General features: G+C 38.4%; 1 protein-coding gene across 1 annotated transcript in view; it reads right to left on the reverse strand.

Annotated features, from left to right (window-relative positions):
* The window catches only part of Fsd2 (fibronectin type III and SPRY domain containing 2), a 29,519-nt gene extending 14,738 nt beyond the window's left edge, over window positions 1–14,781 (reverse strand). The window contains exons 1-6 of the mRNA XM_046438263.2: window positions 14,143–14,781; window positions 13,752–13,847; window positions 11,014–11,244; window positions 9,782–9,804; window positions 8,082–8,203; window positions 846–1,001 (exon numbers count right to left, since the gene is read on the reverse strand). Coding sequence (XP_046294219.1) covers window positions 846–1,001; window positions 8,082–8,203; window positions 9,782–9,804; window positions 11,014–11,244; window positions 13,752–13,847; window positions 14,143–14,781 — 1,267 coding nt within the window. The remainder of the gene's footprint in view (window positions 1–845; window positions 1,002–8,081; window positions 8,204–9,781; window positions 9,805–11,013; window positions 11,245–13,751; window positions 13,848–14,142) is intronic.
* Window positions 14,782–25,236: the final 10,455 nt, after the last annotated feature.

Consider the following 25,236-nt stretch of genomic DNA (forward strand, 5'->3'; position numbering starts at 1 on the left):
TCATTGAGGGTGTGCCCTTGAAGGGGATATTGGGACCACAACTCCTTCCTGTCTCTCTAGACTCCCTAGCTACCATGAGGTGAGGACAAGGTGAGGACTGCTACCATAATAAACTACCACCATAGGATCAAAAGCAATGGAACCAAGTGACCATGGACTGAAACTTCAAAAATCCTGAGCCAAATAAACCTTTCCTCCTTTAAAGTTGATTTACTTCAGGCATTTTTGTTACAGTTATGGAAATTTGACTAATACTGCTAAACAGGAGAATAGTTTATAAATTATTGAGGGATAGACTACTCCAGCCCTAAACCCATACCAGCCATTTCCCTGGGTAAAAGATGGACCAAGAGCTGCCAGCAGGGGAGGTAGGTGGCCATTCCTAGGAGCTGTCTCAATCTGAGGTGTAGATCTGACAGCAGCATTCCTTATAGTTTGTAGAAATTCCCTCACTCTACATGAAATCTGCAAATGGATCCTCCAGTTTCTCCTGTAGCACAGGATTACTATGGGAAGAGCCAGTCTTAACTTTTACCTGCCAGGACATGCTAGAATTCAGCCCAGCTGGTTATCCTTAACAAGGGGCATCACTAGCCTTTCCTGCACCCAAAGCGGACACAGATTGATCCCAAGGACAACTCTGACCCCATGGCTTTATGGTCTTCTTTAGTCAGGCCCCAGCTTGCCTTTCTAGCCCTTTCTGCCATACTCTGGGCATTCCCAGATGCTCCACATTCAGACTCCTCTCTTCTTCACCATCCCAGCTGCCAAGAAGGCAGTGTCTGGTCCTCTGAGGGGCCTGAACCATTCCCATGGATGTGAGCATATTCCTGGTAGAGCCTCACCTGCTTGATCCTTTCCAAGTGAGCTGTCTTGCACTGGCCGGTAGGATAGCTGATAGCTCTCCACAGTGTCATCAGAGTATAAGCTCCAGCACACCCGGACCGAGGAACCTGTAGCTGAGTTGGGGGCCTGTGGATTTATCACTGGAGCAGAAGGAGCTAGAAAAGAAAAAAATAGAACAACAGCAACAAATGAGGAGGCTTAGGTGGTATGAGATGGCCCCTTTTATAGGATCATTGATTAGCAATCCCCCAATGAATCATGGTCTTTGGGAGCCCAAAGTGGAAAAGAATGGAGACGCAATGCCTTCCAGCCATGAGCCTGCAAGAACAACCAGGGTACCCATTTTGGATAAATGCAGATAAGTTTGGGGGGCAGGGGTCAGTGATAGGGTCTCAGGTTGGGGTACAGTTTGCATATCCTCAGGTTGTGGGTCCTCTAGCTCTTCCATGGCATCTGAAAAGACAGGACAGCCAGCCCTGGAGTGAACAGAGAGAAAGACTTTAGCTGAGTTGCTCTGCTTTTCCTGAGGTAGGGGTCCAATGGCCATTTCCCATATGGCAATCAGAGAAGATTGGGGTGGCTATATTGTACTTTTCAGAATAAATTTCTTCAGAGTCTTCTTCTCTGTATGTTAATCCTTCTTCCACCTCCATCCCAACATACAACACAAATGAGAAGAAAACCAAGTAATGCTTTTTCTCTGCTCTTCTTCCATGCCAGCACCTCCCTTTACCCCAGTCTTTTAAGAATGCCCTTAGTTTCAAAATTGAAAATTGAAATTGAACAATGTGGATAAGGGTACAGTTATCTTTTTTAAAAAATATATTTTAATTGTTAATAGACCTTTAAATATATATATATATATATATATATATATATATATATATATATATGTATGTGGGTGGACACAATACCTTTATTTTATTTTTATGTGGTGCTGAGGATCGAACCCAGTGCTTCATGCTTGCTAGGCGAGCACTCTACCACTGAGCCACAACCCCAGCCCCTAGACCTTTATTTTATTTATTTATATGTGGTGCTGAGAATCAAACCCAGTGCCTCACCCATGCCAGGCAAGTGCCCTACCGCTGAGGCCCAGCCCAGCCCCGGTACAGTTAATCTTAAAGGAGCTTATCTAGCTCATGCTTTCCTTCCTGTCCAGAAACTCACAGATCACAAAGTGACAAGGGTAAGGAGGGAGACAGAGAATCTACATTCCAAGAGGACAAAGTCCAGGGTCCCAGAAGATGCCCTTCTCTACACTGTCAAGAAAGCCCAACCAAGAGATGCAGTGTAAGAGGAGGGATGATTTGGGAGCTTTCAATCACCCAGGATGCACCAGCTGCAAGCAGGAGGGGAGTCATCTCCTTGGGAGCCGAACACTGAGGAAAGTGTCAATGCTTCTCAAGTGCTAACTCGTACCTTTGTGGCTTTCCTTCCAAATGACTAGGCCTGATTGTTTGGGTAGCACCCATCCTTAGACAAGAGAAAGGACCATCCAATGAACATCATAAATCAGTGAAATCTTCTCTTGACCCAATAATTCTAAGAATGACCCCAAGATTTGTGGTTAAAGATACTCATCACAGTATGATTTATAATGGCAAAAACTAGAAACATTCTAGTCCCCAACAATTGAGCATTAAGTAAAAATGATTAAGGTACATAGCCATTAAAATGATGTTGAGGAAGAATCTATCTGTGTGCAAAAATACCCATCATAATTAATTTACTAAAAAACCCCAGCAGATTACAGAACAAAATCATTTTATTTTTATAAAAAATCTGCAAATAAAACCCTAAAATGATATATACAACATTGTTCGCAATGTTGTTGGTGGTGAGAAAGGAAGGGTGTGAAGTTAAAAAAAAAAAAGCTGAGTTCTAGTATTATCCTTAGAAATAAATATTACAATAATATTTTTGAGAGCTACTTGGCACCATGTAATGTGTTCTATGTGCATTACCTCACTTAATTTTCACCATAGTCTTATAAGCATGATGATGTGCATTTTACAGGTGAAGAAACCAAGATGACTCAGAGAAGTTAGGTAAATTGTCCAGAGTTACACAGCTAGGTTGGGATTCTCACCAGCTCCATAGAATTCCAAAGTTTATTTTTTAGCTACTCTGCTAAAAACAGCTGCTCAGGAGCAACATAAACACAACATTTAAGGAAACTAAATTCAGACTTCTCACTTTGTCTGAATTAAGCAGAAAGGCAGATGTTTAGAAAGTTAGGCAGACTTTACACAGAAAATATTTCAAGGTTGCCTAGAGCCAGATGTTGGCACCTTGGATAGATTAGCCTCTCTTCTCATACTTACATGCCATAAAGACAGAGTAGTAAGTTGGAGGGGAAAAATACTTATTTCTAAATCTTTGACTTTATAGACATCAAAGTTTCTCACTCAAAGGTCAAGGAGTCTTTAGGGTTTTCTACAATAAGATTATGTTATATCTACAAAACAGACAATTTACTTTTTCCTTTCCAGTGTAGATACTTTTATTTATTTCTCTTGCCCAGTTGTTCTGTCTAGGACTTCTAGTACTATATTAAATAGAATGTTGAGACTGGGCATCATTGCTGTGTTCCACCTCAGAGACAAAGGCTTTCTGTTTTTCATTTTTAAATATGAAGTTAGCTGTGGGCTTGTCATAAGTGGCCTTTATTATGTTGTGGCACATTCCTAATTTGTTGACCATTTTATCACAAAAGAGTAAAATGTCAAATATTTTCTTTTCATCTTCTGACATGATCCTGTGATATTTATCCTTCATTCTGTTAATGTGGTCTATCACACTTATTGATTTGCATATGTTGAACCATTCTTGCATCTCAGAGATAAACCCACTTGATCATGGGTTTATCTTTTTTTTATTTTCTCTCCTTCTCTTTCTTTCTTTCTTTTTTTTTTTTTTTTGCTTCTTTCTTTCTTTCTTCCACCAGGTATTGAACTCAGGGGCACTTAACCTCTGAGCCACATCCCCAGTCCTTTTTACATTTTTATTTTGAGACTGGATCTTACTAAGTTGCTTAGAGCCTCACTAAGTTGTTGAGGCTGACTTTGAACTCACTATCCTCACAGGCATGCACCACCAAGCCCAGCATATAATCCTTTAAATGTACTGTTTAATTCAATTTGCTATAATTTTGCTGAAAATCTTTTTTTATCTGTGTTCATCAGAGATAGAGATGTGTGATTATTTTCCCCTTCATAGTGCCTTTGGGTTTGGTAAGAGGATAACGCTGGCCTCGTAAATGAATTTCAAAGTGTTTCTCCCTCTTCAATTTTTTGGAAGAGTTTGAGAAGGATTGACATTGATTCTTCTTTAAAATTTGCCACTGAAGCCCTCTGGTCATGAGCTTTTCTTCATTGGGATGTTTTGATTACTGATCTAATCTCCTTACTTATTAGTATTCTGTTCAGATTTTCCACTTTTTTGGCAGTACTGAGGATTGAACCCAGGGCCTCATGTTTGCTAAGCAGGCACTTCTACCACAGAGCTATAACCCTGTCTCCAGATTTTCTATCTCTTCATGATTTAGTGTTGGCAGTTTTTATGTTTCAAAGAATTTATCCATTTCTTCTAGGTTACTGAATTCTACTGGTGTAGAAATCTTCATAGTATTCTTTTATAACTTGTTGCATTTCTGGCCTCAGTTGTAATGTCTCCTCTTTTATTTCTAATTGTATTTATTGGCATTATCTCTCTTTTTAGTCAACTTTGTGTATCTATTCAACTAAGAAACTCTTTCATTAATTTTTTTCTATTGCTTTTCTACTTTCTATTCCATTAATTTTGGCTCTGGTACTTATTATTTCTTTCTTCTGTTACATTTGGAATAGATTGTTCTTTTTCTAGTTCTTCAAGGATTAAAAGATAGGCCATTTATTTGAGATTCTTCTTTTTTTTTAAATACTTTTTTAGTTGTCAATGGACCTTTATTTTATTTATTGATATGTGGTGCTGAGAATCAACCCCAGTGCTTCACACATGCTAGGCAAGCGCTCTGCCACTGTGCCCCAGCCTCAGCCCTCTTCTTCTTTTTTAATGCAGGTACTTACTGCTGGAAATTTCCTTTATACTACTGCTTTTGCATCCCATGAGTTATGATATGCTGTGTTTCATTTTCATTTGTTTCATATTTTTTAAATGTCCTTTTTGGTTTCTTCTTTGACCTATTGGTTGTTTAGATGTGTGTTGTTTAATTTCCACATATTTGTGAGTATACACAGGCAAAAAGACTTAATTTTCACCCTTACATTATACTGTACTCAAAAATAAACTCAAAATGTATTAAAGACTTGACTATAAGACCCCAAGCTGTAAAACTCCTCAATGAAAACATAAGGGGAAAATTTCTTGACATTGGTCTTGAAATGAATTCTTGGCAAAGGGGCTGGGGTTGTGGCTCAGTAGTAGAGTGCTTGCCTAGCATATGTGAAACACTGGGTTTGAGTCTCACACCACATAAATAAAATAAAGGTCCATCCATTAGTAACTAATAAAATATTTTTTAAAAAGATCTTTTTTTTTTTTTTAAAGCACAGTGGCTGGGATTGTAGCTTAGTGGTAGAGCTCTCGCTTGCACATGTGAGGCACTGGGTTCGATCCTCAGCACCATATAAAAATAAATAAATAAATAAATAAATAAAATGAAGGTATGTTTAAAAACCCACAGACAATAAAGAAAAAAAAATAGACAAATGTCCGACTACACAGCAAAGGAAACAATCAACACAGTGAAATGACATTCTACAGAATGGGATAAACTATTTGCACAGTATTTATCTGATAAAAGACTAATAATCTCCTACAACTCAATAGCAAGCAAACAAACAAACAAAAATAAGCCAGATGAGGTGGTGCACACCTGTAATCCCAATGATTTAGGAGGCTGAGGCAGAAGGATTGCAAGTTCGAGGCCAGCCTGGGCAACTTAGTGAGACCCTGTCTCAAAACAAAAAAAAATTTTTTTAAAGGACTGGAGATATAGCTCAGAGATAGAACATTCTTGGGTTTAATCCCTAGTACTGTATTAAACAAACAAACAATCAAACTCCAAATAACTACATTTAAAACGAGCAAAGGAAATGGATAGACATTTCTCCAAAGACATACAAATGGCCACCAAGTATACAAAGAAGGTGTTTAACATCCTTAATCATTAGGGAAAAGCTGATCAAAACCACAGTGACATATCAATCACCTCATTCCTGCTAGGATGGCTATTTTCAAAATACAGAACACAGAATATAACAAGTATTGGCAAGGAGACAGAGTATTATTGTTATTATATTATTATTTATTTTTTGATATTAGAGATTGAACCCAGAGGCACTTTACCACTGAGCCATATCCTCAGCCCTTTTTATTTTTTGTTTTGAGACAAGATCTGGCTAATTTGCTTATGGCTTTGCTAAGTTTCCCAGTCTGCCCTCAAATTTGGGATCCTGCCTCAGCCTCTCAAGTTGCTGAGATTACAGGTATGTGTCACTATGTCCAGCAAATTGGAACCCTTATACACTGTTGATGGGAATTCAAATCAGTGCAGCCACTGTTAAAAAACAAAACAAAACACAGTATATTGGTTCTACAAAAAACTAAAAATAGAACTGCCTATGCCTGTAGTCCCAGCTATTTGAGAAGCTAAGGCAGGAGGATCACTTGAATCCAGGAGTTTAAGATCAGCCTTGGCAACAGAGTGAAACCATCTGATAAACAAAACAAACAGACAAAAAAAAAAAAAAAAAAAACCACTTGCAGATGATTCAGCAATCCCACTTTGGGGTATATATTCAAAAAATTGAAATAAGAAATCTCAAAGACATATTTGCATACCCATGTTCACAGTAGCCAAGATATGGGAACAACCTAAATGTCCATTGATAGATGAATGGATAAAAAAGTATAATAATTATACACAATGGAATATTATTTAGCCTTAAAAAAGAAGAAAGTCTTACCATTTGTGACAACACAGATGAATCTACAGGTCAGCATGCTAAGTAAAATAAGCCAAATACTGCATGATTCCTTTTACATGAAATATCTAAAGTAGTCAAAGTCTTAGAAGCAGAGAATAGAATGGTGGTTTCCAAGGGATGGAGGAGGGAGAAATGGAGAATTGTTACTCCGTGGATATTAAGATTCAATTATTAGGGGGCTGGGGTTGTAGCTCAGTGGCAGAGTGCATGTGTGAGGCACTGGGTTAAAGACTCAGCACCACATAAAATAAATAAAGAAAGGTATTGTGTCTGTCTACAACTGAAAAAAAATTTTTTTAAAGATTCAATTATGTAAGATGATTATGTTGTAAAGATGTGCTGTCCAATATATGATTTACAGTAAACAATATGGTATTGTGCACTCTTACTTATATTAAGAGGATAAATCTGATGTTAAATGTACTTTTTTCCTTATTTTTATTGGTGCATTTTAATAGTGGGATTCATTAATATGTATTCACATAACACGCACAGTGTAACAATATAATTTGGTCACTATTTTTCCCCATTACCTTCCCTTCACTCATTTTCTCCCTCCTCCTGGTCCCTTTCCTCTATTCTACTGGTCTCCCTTTAATTTTCATGAGATCCTTGCCTACCCCTACCTTTCTTTTCCTTTTCCCTCTCTACCTTGCATATATGAGAGAAAACATAAGTAACCTCAGCTTTCTGAGTCTGGTTTACTTGGTTCAACATAATGCTTTAAGTTACATCCATTTTCCTACAAATGACATAATTTCATTCTTCTCTATGGTTGGATAAAACTTCATTGGGTGTATATACCATATTTTTTTATTTATTCATCTGTTGCTGGACACCTAGACTAGTTGGCTACTATAAATTGTGTGACTTTAAACATGGGTATTCATGTATAATTATAGTATGCTAGCTTTATTTTTTTAGGATAAATACTGAGGGGTGGTATAGCAAGATCATATAGTCTTCTGAGGTACACCCATACTGATTTCAATATGATGCTAACTGTTCTTTTTTTTTTTTTTTTAGAGAGAGAGAATTATATTTATTTTTTAGTTTTCGGCGGACACAACATCTTTGTTTGTATGTGGTGCTGAGGATCGAACCCGGGCCGAACGCATGCCAGGCGAGCGCGCTACTACTTGAGCCACATCCCCAGCCCTGATGCTAACTGTTCTTAACACACACACATTCTCTTGGAAATCTGAGCTTGCTGTGAAGTATGCACACAGGTAAGATACATACCTGGAATGGTGTTAATGGATCCCATCAGCTGCTCCACATCAGAGAAGTCCAAAGTCTGGTCTTCAAAATCAGGCTGTGCAGAGATTTCCACATCTGTTTTGGTTTTTAGGAATTTCCCAAGTCTGTTGGTGTTAAAACACATGCACACAAGAATGGAGGGGGGCTGGGCTGCAGTTCTTTGGAAGAGTACTTTCCTAGCATGTGTGAGGCACTGGTTTCAATTCCCAGCACCACATATAAATAAATAAAAAATAAAGGTCCATGTTAAAAACAAAAATCAAAAAACAGCACTCAGGGGACAATCCTTAGGGTGAATCTATGGTGCTGATCCCTAGTAATAAACTAAAGAGACTGCTGAATTTTCATTTATTAACATGCTACTGGCTGCCTTTAACTATCTGACTTGGTGACTGCCCTAGGAGGTCACCAATGAGGATGGGTGTGTTTTAGTCAGCTTTTTTGCTGCTATGACTTAAAGACCTGACTGGAAGGAAGAGGAGGAGGAAAAGTTTATTTGGGTGCTCAAAGTGTCACGTCTCAATCCATAGAAAGCAGGCTCCATTCCTTAGGGCTCAAGGTGAGGTTGAACATCATGGCAGAAGAGTGTGGCAGAGGGAAGTGGCTCACATGATCAGAAAGCTGAGAAAGATCTCCACTTGCCAGATACAAATACATATCCCAAAGCCACAGCCCCATTACCCCACCTGCCTTCAGTTACCATTCAATTAATCCCATTGGGTGATTAAAACACTGATTGTGTTAAGGATCTCATAACCCAATTATTTCTTCTCTGAACCTCTTGCATTGTCTCACCCATGAGTTTCTAGGGGACATCTCACATCCAAACCATAACAATGTGGGATTGGTTTATGCCTACAAGGGGAATGAGAAAATATAGGATTTTGTCAGAGGTATTGGGAGGACATCTTCTGATGAGATGCATCTCCACACCTTCTGGTGGATCTCAGAATCTAAACCGGAAACCCCCACACCCACATTACCTCAGGCCCCGAAAGGTACAGAGGGTTCAGACCCTAGGAGCTTTCTCTCCACTTGGCCAAGTACCCTCAAGTTGCTAATCTTAGGGCTCTGGGTCTTCTCAAACTACTTCCTGGCAGACACAGATTTTTAAGTGGCAAAGCCAGAATTTTAAACCAGGTCTATTTTTGCTCAAACCCTGTGTATAACCCTGACATAATTAAGTTTGTGTGTTCACATTGCTTTGTAGACATTGTCTTACTAGGTTTTCATAAAACTACCCGTGTTTGTACATAGGGAAAGTGGGTCTTTAGACTGGTTGGACCTGCCCACAGTCCTGGGATAGCAGGGCCTGAATTCCCACCTGTCTGATTCTAAGTGTGTGCATTCTGCAGCCTCACAGTCTGTGTCCTAGAACATTTGGGGATGATGGAAGTATTCTACAGATCTCAGTCCTCCTGATAAAATGAGGGGTTTGTGGAGGAGATTTGATCAAGATGAGCTGGCTGGGCCTCAACATTACATGCTCCTTCCAGCCATAAGATTCTGAAATTCAATACTAGAGGGCTCTCATGATCCCACACCATCATTCTGAAGCCAGTGCTATTTTACCCATAGGATCAGGCACAGAAGCTAAAACTAGAAGCATATAACCCAGTGGAACTAAGTCTAGAGGTGAAAGGAACAGAAAACAAAAATAGATGTTAGAACAAAAGTATTACCTGTCAGCCATAGCCACTGCATCCTACAAAGGAAGGGAAAAGGAAAAAAAAGTAATTGGACTTTGGAAATAAATTTCCTTTTAAAATTGAATATGTTTTTAAAAAACTTGGAAATTAGGAAAAGGAAAAAAATCTGCCATACCCACATCCTAACAAAGCCACACTTATACCTGTGTGTTTTTCTTTACACTATTGCTTCTCCCCATCAACAGTATGTAAGCACTTTTCATGTCACAAATGGTCTTTTGGACCATTGATTTGAGAGACTGCAAACAATTCATTGAATGGAGACTCCATCATTTACTTAACTGTTCCTCTATTGTTGGACATTGGTTGCTTCCGATCTTTTATCATAAATAGTGGTAAGTAAAATAATTTCATGTGTATCACCCTCCACATTCTGAATTGTGTCTTTGAGACACAGTGGCACTGTAGAACAGTTGATTCAAAAGGTATTAAGTGTTTATGGCTCTCATGGGGCCTGCAAATTGTTCTTTGGCTTTATTCATGGACCCATGTCTGGCAGGAAAGAGGTGTGACTTGGCTTTGAGGGGCAACTGTGGGCTTGGACAATGTCGGGGAACACACCCAGTAACTAGGAGGCTGGAGGTCCCTTCCCCACATCCTGAATACCACATCTACCCCATAGTCCTATGGGGCCTTATGAAGAAAGGGGACCCTACCTCTGACTGACATTTAAATTCCCACAGCCCTGCATGGGGCTCATATCAAGTTTAATTCAACTGAAAGAAAATTAAGAAATGGATTTTTTAAGTTCATGTCTGAGTTTATGAAGTAAAATTTATAATTACTACTCTTATAATGGAAATTTAAGGTAACTTTTTATCCTGGACAACTTTTTCCCCAGAGCTCCAAGAGGCCATCTCAGGTGACCATAAAATGCTCAGTACACTATTTTTGCTCAGCTCCAGGTTAAGGGGATAGGTCTCTGGGTAACCAGAACAGAGGAACAAAGACTGATGCTACCTCAACAATGGTAGAGGGGAAGGGTCAGTTGTATATGAGCCAGCTTGGCCATCATGGCAAAACTATGCAGAAAGATGGAGTGACAGCTTTTCCATCATGAATACCCAATGGAATCAAATGAATGCTGACCATAAAAGTCAACTCCAATATCTCCAGATGGAGAGAGAACAGCCTAACCTACCCTAACCATAACTGTCATTTCAGTTCATGATTTCATTTCTTTCCTGTTTTATTTCATTACTGACCTTTAAGAAATCAACCTTCTCCTCATGACACATCTCCTCTATTGTTTCCATCAGTTCTTTACAGGTGTCAAGGTTCTCTCCACAGCTGACCAGTTGTCCATACAAGGCTTCCAGCTTCTCTTTCTTTTTCTGCCCTAGAGTTTGTATTTTTTCTTCATATTTTTGAGCCAGCGTTTCCAAGATCTCATTGTAATGTAACTCAAAGTTTTGTTCTTGTCTTCCAAAATTCTCCTGTAAGACAGTTGATCTCAACCATCATTGAAGGGCATGTGATGTTGACTAGAGTCATTAGGAGGAGGAAAATACATCCTCTCAGAGCTGTTTTAGTCCCTCTGTTCCTCTGCTTTGTCATCTATTGTCCTGATGCTGGGGTGAATGCTTTGTGGGGGGGGGGGGGGTGGTCTCCATCCTAGATTCCCAAGAATAATCTTACGAAAAAGCACTGCTGTCTTTCCTGGTGGCATTTTTTAATTCTCTCCCAGTTTCAGCTATCTCCTATCACCTTGACAACCAGCCAGGGAGATTATCAATGATCAATCAGCCTGTTCCTGGAAACTTTGACCTTAAGGTGGAAATGCTTGCCCTGAGAGATCCCCACCTATCATTCCCTCCTGAGCTCTTGATAGCTCATGATGCTCATTTTCACTTCCTCATATTTGAATCTTACAGACATCACAATTCCATCTACTGGGATTATACAACTTGGGGAAAGAGGAAAGCAAAGAGGAATAAGCACTGTGGCTAGGTGGCACTCCCTGAAGGATGAGAAAATATAGGAAGCAGAAGAGTAGGTACCTACAGCATTTAATCCAGGAGCACAATACTTGAAAAATAGTAAGTAGAGCATATTGGCTTCTGGTTCCCATTACTTATCTTGGAAACCCAGAAGAGCTTTGTGGGTTTTGACTGATGCCATTCTTGTCAGGTGATGAGGACATTTCTGAAGAAGCTCTTATCAATCATTCAGAGTCATTAATGAACACTTACTATGTGCATAAGACTTGCTAAAAATGGTGAGAAAAAGCAATAGATGACTCCCCAGTGTGAATTATAAAAGATGGCCTCGAGTACTCTCTGAGGATGAAGATACTCTGATCTGTGAAAAGCTGGCAGAACAATATATAATGAGTTTTGTCCTCATACCCCTCCTACTACCTCTCATACACTCTGCTTTGAAGGGGAAGCTTTGCCCCTTGTGTCTTTCACAGGGCATTAAGGCAATAGTTCTCTTCCCTTTTAAGGTTGAGGTTGAAGCCCTCTTAATCCATGTGAGGTGATCCTGTTGATATAATCTGGTGCTGCATTAATAGAAGTAGAACATCCACATGAAGAGGAGAAGGAAAGTCCTATAGTCCTCAATCCTGGTCTACCTTGGCAGGAAGAGTTGGTCAGGCTCTGGTATTGCATTGAAATGCTATGTACCTACTAGGGCGCACCCAGGGAAACATTAATCTTATGAGAATTAGATAGCAAAAAAGGTAAAAAACAACAAACAAACAAACAAACAAACAAAACACTTATCTAAGATAGGATGGGTGTCTTGCAATGGCCTGTTAAGGCAGGCTTAGAAAAGGGGGGACAGCCTTGTTCTAGCTCTAGGGGCTAATCTAATCCATGAGCAGAGTTACAGAAGAGCAGCTTCTAGCTCAGTAATCTTGGCTCCTGGATCAAGAGCCCACAGACTTCCCTATTTCAGAATGGGCAAGGAGACAGGCCTCAAAGGATGGGATGTCCCTTCCAAATTCAGCATGCTAAATTCATAATTTCTCAAGAAAATCTACAAAATAGCTAACTAGAAAGAGAAAACACATTAACTTATTTTTTGAAACCCATGCAAAGCTAACAGAATGTCTGTGTTTGAGCAGTGATAACTGGCAGAATGAGCATATTACCTCATAAAACAACTAAAAACTCTTCAACAGTCCACACCTGACTTTATGTGGTAAACATGATAGGTACCCAAAGGCCTGTAAGTAACAATCCCCAAGAACAAAGGAACGACATGGAACCCCGCCATGTCTGGTGGCATAGCCAGTGCATCAGGTACCACCCAGTGTGTGAGGAGGAGGAGGAGGAAAAGGAAGAGAAAAAGGAAGAGAAGGGGGAAAAGGAGGAGGAGAAGATGAAGGAAGAGAAAGAGAGTAAGGAAAAAGAGAAGGAGTGGAGGAGGAGGAAAAGGACACTACAACAAGAACAACAAGCAAGCAAAAACACAAGGGCAAAAGAAAGCTGTTCCTTTCTTTGACACCAGAGTGCAAATGTTTATCTGTCACTAACTGGCTGACACCACCACGAAGTGTCTTTGTTAAAAAAGTACAGGAGTTCTAAACCACATGCAATTTGTGATTAGGGTAAAGAGACACAGGGAGAAAAAGTAGCCTGTGAAGAAGCAGGACTGCAACAGGGAGATTCTTCCCTCTTTTATCCATACAACAAATATATAAAGTGCCTGCTTTGAAACATACCTTGGAGTGGGACTGGGGATGAACAAATTCAGAAAAAAAAAAAAAGCCTCCCCACCCAGAGCACGCAACTCAGTAGGGAATGCTAGCAGGTAATCAGTACCACCAGGCTTATGGCTTGGTGCTAGGAGAGGTCGGAGGAAGGGCAAGGGGCGGGGGCAGTACTGACACCTCACATTTTAAAGAAAAGACTCTCTAACTTCTATTAGAAACAGTTGCTTGCCCAGTCACTGATGGAAGCCATGTGTCTGTCAAGGTCATCAGCCACACTCTTACCTCCACGGTGATGAAAACCTCTTCCAAGTGACTTGCAAAATTTTCCATCTCAATAATCTGCTTTTCCAATTTGTACATGTTTTTGTGAATTTCATCCTGTCCAACAAGCATCACAAAGAAGGTGTTAATGCTGGGCTAGGGTTGTGGCTCAGCGGTAGACCACTCTCCTAGCACGTGCGAGGCCTGGGTTCGATCCTCAGCACCACATTAAAAAAAAAAAAAAAAAAAAGGTATTGTGTCCGACTACAACTAAAAAATAAATATATATTTTTAAAAAGATGTTAATGCTACATCTGCTCTCTATCTCTCTTGGAGAAGGCATTTTAGATTTATTCCCTGTCTCAAGACACAAATGTGACATCAAAACAGAGGACTCAGGAGATCTATTTACCTTGGCACTTTCCAGTGCTTTATTGAGAGGGGTCACTTCATGCTCCTTGTGTTCATCAAAAGCCTTCTCAACAGCTCTGATTGGAGTTTTGCAAGTGACACAAAAAACATCCTCAGCTTCTTCCTCGTCTTCCTCCTCTGGGATAACGTAGCATTCGTACTCTTCACTGGCACGGCCATGGGCATACCTGTAGGCTTCCCGCAAGTCCTGGCACTGGCCAGCCAAGCCCCACCCTTCATAACCCAGGTCCTCAGCCTCAGCTGCCTCTCCTCCAAGTCTCCAGTCTCTCTGCTCCCTAGTTGGGTCTCTCCTCTTCATACCATAAGGAAGATATCCAGAAACTCCCATTCTGCTTTCCTCAACAAACTCATCCCCTAACTCCTGTTCATCTTCAAGTCCATATAAATGGACAAGATCATCCACTTCCTCTTGAAGGTCTCTTTGAATCTTCCTTTCCCCTGGCCCTCTTGGGTCCTTGGTCATTTCAGCTTGGACTACTTCTCTTCTCATTCTAGTGTTTTCTTGTGGAATAATCTGCATTCTGTTTTCAGAGTCATACAGATCCATGTTATAAAAGTGGAAGTCCTTAGGGGCAGTAGACCTGTCCAGCCCAGGTTCTTCCCCAGCTTCCTCCTCCATTGTTACTCTGGAAACCCTAGGAAGTACCTTTGAACAATCCTTCCTGGACAGTTAATAGTGAATATCTTAGATCCTACAACACAAAAACAAGGGAAAAATCAGTGCCTGAGGAGGTCATATCTTTGGTTTCTACTACTTCACACAAAATATTTTTTTAAAAAAATTATCTGAGCAGGGCTGGAGTTGTGGCTTAGATGTAGAGCACTTGCCTAGCATGAGTGAGGCACTGGGTTTGAGCCACATAAATAAAATAAAGTTATTATGTCCATCTATAATTGAAAATATATATTTTTTTAAAAAAGGAAAGCTATGATTTCTCTGGGAGGGTGGACTTTCTAAGCTTTAAGAGAAGAAATTTAAAGAGAAATGTCAATATATTTGACTAACAAAAGACTCCTATGCATTAAAAAAAGCCTAAAACCTACAGCTGGGGTTGTGGCTCAGTGGTAGAGTGCTTGCCTAGCATGTGTGAGGTGTTGGGTTTAATCCTCAGCATCACATAAACACAAAATAAAGGTATTGTGTCTACCTACAACTACAAAATAAATATTTTTTAAAAAGCCTAAAACTTCAAAGAGAAAATAATGGGAAGAGTTTCAGGATATAATTTTATTTTGTTGTTTTTCTTTATTTTACAGTACTAGGGAATGAACCCCATGGTACTTCACCACTGAGCCACATCCTTAGCCCTTTTTGTTTTTTATTTTTAAGTAGGGTCTCACTAAGTTGCTGAGACTGGCCTCAAACTTGTGATCCTCTTGCCTCAGCCTCATGAGTCACTGCAATTAAAGATGTACATCACCACAGCCAGCTATTTATTGTTATTATTTAGGGCGTGAAACTCAGAGGTACTCAGCCACTGAGCCACATCCTCATCCCTTTTTTTGTATTCTATTTAGAGGCAGGGTCTCACTGAGTTGCTTAGTGCCTCGCTGTTGCTGAGGATGGCTTTGAACTTTCAATCCTCCTGCCTCAGCCTCCCCAGCTGCTGGGATTACAGGTGTGCACCTCCGCGCCTAGCTTAATTATTCAGTTTTAAAATGTGTGTAACTCATTGAAAAATTAAGATCTAAATAGATGAATGTACAGGATAATTCACAGGATTATTACTTTTTATATATTAGCTATAAAAAATATTTGAAAAGCTGTCCATACTTATGAGTAACAGAGAACAAATAAATAAGAAGTCATTTTGCCTTTCCAGTTTGTAAATATTTTTAAAATATGAAAATGATACCTGAGGGGCTGTGGTTGTGGCTCAGCAGTAGAGTACATGCCTAGTACATTCAAGGCCCTGGGTTTGATCCTCAGCACTACATAAAAATAAATAAATAAAATAAGGGTATTGTGTCTAACTAGGAAATAAAAAATATTAAAAAAAAATAATACCTCGGGGGCTGGAGTTGTGGCTCAGGGGCAGAGCGCTTGCCTAGCATGTTTAAGGTTCTGGGTTCGATCCTGAGCACCACATAAAAATAAAATAAAGATCTTGTGTCCACTGAAAAACTAAAAAATAAATATTAAAAAATTCTCTCTCTCTTTATAAATAAATAAATAAATAAATAAATAAAATGAAGGTATTGTGTCCATCTACAACTAAAAAATAAATGTTGTAAAAAAAATCATACCTGAAGCTGGGTGAGAGTATGATGAGGTGAACAGCATCATGTGCTACTGATTAGAATGTCCCACATCTGGAGAACAAATTTGGCAATGATCGTATTTTTTAGCCTAGCAATCCTCTTTTGGAATTCAAGGGGAAACCCCACATACATAGAAAACATTTATTTCTATATATAAAAGTCCACAACAACAAAAAAAAATTAAAATAACATAAAATACCTTTTTTAAGTCTTAATGGTTAAGAGAACAGTTAAGTAAACAAGAATATATATACACTGTACAGAATACAAATCATCCTCAAAACATTTACAGAGAACAAATAATTACTTAGAAAAAATTACTTAGAAAAAGACTTATAGTAGTATTAAATAAAATGAACATAATTTTCACTATATGTAATGCCCACTATTTTAATGGAAGTACACAAAGTCTAGAAAAATAACAACAATAATAATAGTGCTGGGTGCAGTGGCTCAAACCTGTAATCCTAGTAGCTCCAGAGGCTGAGGCAGGAAGATTGTAAGTTCAAAGCCAGCCTCATCAACTTAGTGAGGCCCTGAACAATTTAGTGAGACCTTGCCTCAAAAAATTAAAAGGATTGGGGTTATAGCTTATAGCACCCCGGTACCAAAACCAAACCAAACCAAAACCAAAACACTATAATAGTAATAGTAAATACACTATTACTAGCTGCTACTTATTAAAAAGCATTTTCTATGTGCTCTTTCTGCGCTATGCAATATATATATATATATATATATTAATATCCTCCCTCAACCCTATGTGGTAGGGCCGGTATTATACCCATTTTATAGAAGAGGAGACTGTGGTTCCAAGAGGGGATCTCAGGCAAGTGCACAGTAAGTTGTTGAACAGGGATTTGAGCCTTAGACTATGTGGCAGCCAGTAGACAGATATCCAACTACAAGGGAACATAATTAACCAGAGATTTTAGTTTTTCTCTAAAACCTATTGCCACATTGCACAAAGGACACACTCCTCACAAACAGCTGCCATCCAATGACAAAGTGCGTAAGTCAATGTTTTGTTTTGTTTTGTTTTTAAGAGAGAGAATTTTTTTTAATATTTACTTTTCAGTTTTCGGTGGACACAACATCTTTATTTTCTTTTTATGTGGTGCTGAGGATCGAACCCAGAGCCCTGCACATGCCAGGTGAGCGTGTTACCACTTGAGCCACATCCTCAGCCCAATGGTTTTTAATATATTCACATACATGTTCAGTAATCACTGGCACTTTTAGAACATTTTATCCCCTTAAATAGAAACTCTACCTTTTTAGTAATCACCCCTAGATTTTCCCCAGCCTAAGCAAACACTAATCTACTTTCTGTCTCTACTGATTTTCCTGTTTGGACATTTTACATAAATGGATTTTATAATATATGATCCCAAGTGCTCCAGTAGTGGAATTAACACACGTTACTTAGATATCATATATTTAGCATATAGTATATATATATATATATATATATATATATATATATATATATATATATAGTATATCTTAGATATAATGTATATAAGTATATTTTGTGGCTGGCTTTTTTCACTTAGCATAATGTTTTCAAGATTCATCCATGTTGTAGCACACACATATTAACATCACACACACACACACACACACACACACACAGAGAAGTTTTTCAAATATTCTAGATCTTAGCCTATTTATTACTGGATTCTTCATTTAAAAAATATTTTCCCCTATATTTAGTGTGAGGATGGCCTTAGGCCTGAGCCTAAGCAACTCCATTTTAAAAACTCCAGTTTGAAACCTGCAGTCTCACCAGGCATACCCACAGAGCCCTCCAGGATGGCCTCAAACAAGTTACTTCCCCTCACCCTGATAAACAGAGTAAAGCCCCTGGCAGGCTGTCCTCATCTGATAAGAGGGAAAGGCTAGAAGATCAAGGTGGAGACCACCAGACCAGATGTTTCTGACCCCAGAGTAAATGATATCACTGAGAAATCCAGTGGTAGCTGATAAGGATTAAAAGGGGGTCAAAAGCCCCAAAATTTAGTATAAAAGAGCAAATGAACAGGGATTCAGCCAACCAAAACAAGGATGCACTCAAGCTGGAGAGCCTGATGAGGACCTGACATCCCATTACTTGTCATTGTTCCTGATCCTCTGCGTGATCCTCACTGTTCTCAAACTCTACCGCCTTGTCTGGACTCTGGTGAGAGAGGCAACCTTCTCCTCAACCGGTCCACTCCATGCCAGGAAAAGCCTGCCTTGGTTCCAGATCTGACCACCACAGTCTAAGTGGGTGTGCATCTGCTGGACATAAAGCCTAAGGCTTGAGACTTTTGAACTTAGCATGCAGAGGGAATGTCTGTCATTAACCTGTCGTGATTAAGTGTGTTTTGCTGTGCTTAGAATTAATCTAGAATTGTTTGCTGTAAATTGATTATGTCTATTGCAGTGCCTAGCATTAAGGATTGTCGTTTTCTTGATTAAGAACCTATAGAGTGAAATTGTATTGAGTAATTTGAGTGAATAAAGCATCGAAAGGGGCAGAAGTGTGTGGACATTCTTTATTTCTCCCCTCGACTGCATACATCGCAATTTTGCCCCCTCGAGACACTTAGGTTGCCTTTTAATTTTCTTGATGGTATTACTTGAAGCACACAAAAAAGTTAATTTGGGGGAAGTCTAATTTATCTTTTTTTCATTTTTGTTGTTTGTGTTTGTGATGTCAGATCTAGGAACCTAATGCCAAATCTTGCATTCCTGGGGTAAATCTCACTTGGTCCACGTTAAACTTTTTTGCAGGGTTTTTTTTTTTTTTTTTTTTTTTTTTTTTTTTAATCTTTCTCAGGTTTTGGTATTGGGGCAACATAGCTCAGAAAATAAGATGGAAAACATTCATTTTCGGGGTGGGGATGTGGCTCAAGCGGTAGCGCGCTTGCCTGGCATGCGTGCGGCCCGAGTTCGATCCTCAGCACCACATACAGACAAAGATGTTGTGTCCGCCGAAAACTAAAAAATAAATATTAAAATTCTCTCACCCTCTCTCACTCTTTCTTTAAAATAAAAAAAAAATTATACTACAGAGCTACAGTAACAAAAAAAAAACATTCATTTTCTTCTTGAAAGAGTTTGTGAAGAATTGGTACTAATTTTTTTTAAATGCTTGGTAGAATTTACTACCATAGTGAAGTCATATGGTCCTGAGCTTTCCTTGTGGGTAGATTTTAATTACTAATTCAAAATCTTTTCTTATTATAGAAGTTTTCAGATTAACTATTTCTTCTTAAGTCAGTTTTGGTGGCTTGTGTCTTTCTATGAAATGCCCATTTCATTTAAGCTATCTAATATATTGAAATAAAATTGTTCATAGTATTTCTTTTTAGACTTTTTTTGTGTGTGTGTGGTTTCTGTAAGCTTAGTAAAAATGTCCCCTCAATCATTTCTGATTCTAGTCATTTGGGTCTTCTCCCTTTTTTTCTGGGCCAATTTAACTACAATTAAATTGGTCAGTTTGTTAGTCACTTCAAAGAATCATTTTTTTTTTTTTGGTTCTTTGATTTCTCCTATTGCTTTTGTATTTTTAATTTCACTCTAATATTTATTAGAGTGAATTAATTCCTTCCTTTTGCTTGCTTTTTTTGGTTTGATGTTCTTTTTTTCCAGAGTCTTCAGGTATTGATTTGAGATCTTTCTTCTTTTTATTTTTTTAAATATTTATTTTTTAGTTTTCGGTGGACACAACATCTTTATTTTATTTTTATGTGGTGCTGAGGATCGAACCCAACGCCCTGTGCATGCCAGGCGAGCGCGCTACTGCTTGAGCCACATCCCCAGCCCTCTTCTTTTTAAATATAGATATTTATAGGTGTAATTTTCCCTCTAAGTACAACTTTGGATGCATCCCACAAGTTTTGATATGTTTTATTTTCATTATTTATTAAGTATCTTCTAATTTCCCTTTAAATTTCTTCTTGTACATTTTGGTTATTTAGGAGTGTATTGTTTAATTTCCACATATTTGTGAGTTTCCCAAATTCTTTAGGCTATTGATTTCTAATTACATTCTATTGTGGTTGGAGAATATATCTTATAATATTTATATCCTTTTATAATTATTGAGGTTTGTTTTATGAGGTACTATAAAAATGGGCTAGCATAATAATGTTTTATGGGCTATCTTGAAAGATGTTCTGTATGCTCTTTAGAAGAATGTGTATTCTGATGTTATTGAATAGAGTGTTGTAGAGAAGTCTATTAGGTTCAGTTGGTTTACAATAATATTCAAGTCTTCCATTTCCTTGTTGATCTTCACTTAGTTGTTTTATTCATTATTGGAAGTAAAGTATTGAAGTTTTCAACTATTATTTTTATATTATCTATTTCTTCATTTATGTCAGTTTTTGCTTCTTGCATTTTAGTGTGCTCTTGATAGGTGCATATACATACATAATTATTATGTATTTTTGATGTACTGATTCTTTCATAGGGATAAAATGTCTCTTTTTATCTCTAGGAATTTTTTAAATTTTTAAAATCTGCTTTTTCTGATGTCAATATAGTCACTCCAGCTTTTTTTATAAATGTTGTTTACATAATATGTCTTTTTCCGTCCTTTTAATTTCAAGCTATTTGTATCTTTGAATCTAAAGTGTGTCTCCTATATACAGCATATGATTGGCTATCTTAGTTATTAATTTTTCATATCTATACATTATGACAAGCCTCCCTAGAATTTCTCAATGACAATGATTCATTGGAGTTAAGTTATTGTGACTTTTTCCATATCACAAAATGATATTTCCTACAAAATAATATATGACACCCTAAAAGAAAAGATAACATTCAAGTTAAAGAATGTTAACCTAACAGTTAACATTCCAGTCCTCAACTTTTTAGTAGGAAAGTAAACCAGATTGACATCTACAAGTCTGCTAAGGACTATACATACAACATGGAAGGAAGACAACTTACCATGAAATATTAAGCTACAGTAGAATAGTAACTATAAAGTTGGAGAATTCTAAAGGATACTGTAAGGCAGAGGGAAACATTCTTAACAAGGATAAACTTAACAGGGGTTCAGATCTCATTGAGAAAGTTGTGATTGCAACCCGTGTCATGGCAAACAAATTCACTGAGTTGTCCTGGTCAGAGCTGGTCCACAAGCAAGAAAAACAGAGACATCAGTAAACCAAGACTGGGTGGGAATGGAGGGACAGTGGTCACAAGGCCTCATGAGAGATCCTGAGTCATAATCACCCCCAATAAACTACTCTCAAGTCTCTATTTTATTTTATTTCATTTTTCAGTACTGGGGCTAGAACCTACCACTGAGCTACATCTCCAATCCTCTTTATTTATTATTTTGAGATAGGATCTTGCTAAATTGTTGAGGTGGCTTCGAGCTTGTGATCCTCCTGCCTCACTGCCTGGCTGGCTATTCTTAATTCTTGACCCTCATAAACCATATAAGATAATAATAAAATATTTATTTTAAGCTATCAAGTTCTAGAATAATCTGTTCTGCAACAGATCATTATAGATAATATACATTATCCCAGCATAAAAAGTAACTTCCTTTTTTTAATATTTTTTAGTTGTAGTTGACACAATACCTTTATTTATTGATTGATATGTGGTGCTGAGGATAGAACCCAGGGCCTCACACATGTCAGGCAAGTGCTCTATTGCTGAGCCACAACCCCAGCCCCAAAAGTAACTCCTTTCCACCTGGCTTTCCACTCTTGATACCATTCTTTCTCTCATTTGTTCACATTCAGGCTCCTTTAGAGGGTGGCATTTGTACCACAGGTCTTCAGACTATGTCATGTGTACATGAAACTTTCCAAGGGGTATGCAAGCATGGATGGTTTTAAGGATTTCCAGATGCTCAATCTCACATTTAATCTTTCCCAGAGACACTTGCCTGGGAATGAGTATTTGAGGCTTCATGTGGATTCACTTGGCACAATAGCCCATCTTCTCTTTATTATAAAACTACCCTTCGTTCATCCTGAGTATTACATTGCACTGTAAGATTTCATTGCTTGGAAATTTAAAAAACCTCCAGGGGGCTAAATTAAAGGACAATTTGAAGTATTGGTAACAATGTTGAGAGAGTGAATGACATTAATGAATGGGTAAGAAAAAATTTTTCAAGCTAAGTGGTTTCCAGTTCTTTGCTTTCAACAAAATTGAAGGAGGATCTAATCAAGTTGTCAGCTGATATATTATTAAATTTTTCTCATGATAGATCACTATATAATTTCAGCATACATTTCAAAAAGAGTTCAAAGAGCTGAATGACATTACTATAACTTTCTTACATTTCCATCTACTTATACAGATGAGCAAGGTCACTCTGTGCTTACATCAACAAAGTGAAAACAGGAAGACAAGTCACTATAATTTCTGTTGCATTCTAGAATAGGTAATAGAATTTTCATTCATGAGCACAAGAATTAAAAAGAAAAGTCCTATCCACCTCATTAAGAAGTACATTTCTGTTTTGTTTTATTTTTGTACTGGAGATTGAACCAGGGTGCTTAACCTCTGAGCCATATCACCAGCCTTTTAAAAATTTTTTATTTTGAGACAGGATTTTGTTAAGTTGCATAAGGCCTTGCTAAGTTTCTGAGCCTCAGAAAATTGTAATTCTCCTTTCTTGGCCTCCCAAGTTGCTAGTATAATAGGCATGTGCCATGCACCCAGCTCAGATTTATTTTTGTTTATTAATTATTTATCAAAATTTGTAATATATATATATATATATATATATATAGAGAGAGAGAGAGAGAGAGAGAGAGAGTTATGTGTGACTATAAAAATTATATTGGTAACTTAATTCAGAAGGAAAAAGAGAGTACTATTTAGAGATGTATGATTCCAGGAAAATAATAAAAAAAATTTAAATCTCAAGTAATACATTTGTATTTTTGTAGAAAAGTATAATAGATGATCAATAAATGATTTTCTAAGCTTAGCAAAATATTATCAGGACAAAATTCTGTTGAGAATAGAAATGCAAGTTTGAGGAGAAAAAGGAACAATGTAAAATTTCTAATATTACAGAACAGTTTGTTTTTACATTTCTAAGATACTTGATGAAGGATATCAAACTTCCATAGTATTTTTAAGAATCTAATGAATAAATTTAAAAGGGTTATTAAATGGGTTTATTTGAAAACATGAATATTTATGATATGTCAGAAACTCTTTTATAATTTTTAAAATGATAGCTTTATTAAGATATAATTTATATAAGATAATGTTCACCCTTTTAAAGTATAGAGTTTAGTAATTTTTAGTGTATACACAGAACTGAGCAACTATTACCACCATCCAATTACTTTCATCAAGTCAGACTGATGCACAAGGTACCAGATGCCCCATGTCCTGGTCCATGCCAACTGGCACCATCTTTTTCCTCATCTTTTTCCTCCTCCACTTCCTTTTCTTCCTCCACTTTCACCACCTCCTCCTGTTACCAGTAGCCAATCCAGGGACTCTCCGGATTTGCCTCCGGATTTTCCAGGACCTGGTCCATTGCCTGGGCAAGGAGAAGGGATGAATGAAGATAGGTTTCTAGAGGCAGCATCACAAACAAGTGGCTGCCAGGCCCCAAAGTCTGTACTTTGCCTCCAGAGCATCTATGATTTTTGAAAGTTCTATGACCTGGGTGTTTTGAGGGGTTATTGCTAAGAACCCTGCCCACCATTAGACCCTGGCTAGGGCAGTCCTACTCATCCTCACTAGTACAGTCTGTTCACAGGGCTATACAATTGTGGTTTGAGTTGTGCCAGGGCACATCTCCTTCCCACAAAAGGTCTGTATCCCTGCAAAACTAGTGCTGATCTGGACCAGGAAGTCTCCCCAGCCAGACCCAAAGGATTCCTAGCTCCTCCAGGTTACCATGCATATCACCTGCACCTTAGCCCACATCTCCCTTCAGTAGTTCCCAAGGTCAGTGTTGCCTTTCAGCTACAGAAACACTACTTTGTCTCCTCTCACCATGATCAATCCTAGGTCCTTAAGTTCCTTATTTAGTGGAGAATTCTCAATAAAACCCTCAGAGCCTATTGTCCTAAGAGGCTCTGGGTCCTGCCTTCACACTCTAATATGTCTGATTTTCCAGCTAATCACAATTATTCCCACTGAGCAGAAATAATGTCTTATTGCTAATGTCTGGTATGAGCTCAGACTTGGCATTACATGGAACGGGGAATCGGAACAGAAACTTTGAGATTAAAAGTTCTGAATAGTTTTAGCTCCGGATTTGCCTCATGCTGAGAATGGAAACAAAGAACTACCTACTGGCCTGTGTGTGCATCAAGGGAGCTAAAACAGACCTGTTCTCTGGCTGGCACAGCCTAGCTAACTCCACGTATGTATATCTCCTGGCTCTTGTTTTTGTAAATCCTAACCAATTCTATAGGACTGGTAGAGAAACCATCTAACTGCTTCCCCCCAGTTTGCTCAAACTGCATAAAATTCATTTTTCTTTTTTACATCATTTGTTTATTTCTTATGCCAAATTCAGCCAGCTGGGATCCAGGCAGAGTCCCTGGATTGGCTACTGGTAACAGGAGGAGGTGGTGAAAGTGGAGGAAGAAAAGGCAGTGGAGGAGGAAAAAGATAAGGAGAAAACAAGTGATCTGTAAGCAGAACCTGAGAAGATAGGAGGTTCATGCTTCCTCTCTGGGGACCTCTTGTCAGCCAGCAGCAGGTCTCCCAGGCTTAGGAGCAATTGTCTATCCTCACTCTACTTGGGCTCTGACATCTGCTTCTCCTGCTTGGGGCACTCTAGGCTCCATCTGGTCATTCTACAGTTTCCAAA

Source organism: Marmota monax, unplaced genomic scaffold (assembly GCF_021218885.2).
Source record: "Marmota monax isolate L192 unplaced genomic scaffold, Marmota_monax_Labrador192_F-V1.1 WCK01_AAM20220418_F8-fsc00005, whole genome shotgun sequence".
In the NCBI taxonomy this organism is placed as follows: Eukaryota; Metazoa; Chordata; class Mammalia; order Rodentia; family Sciuridae; genus Marmota; species Marmota monax.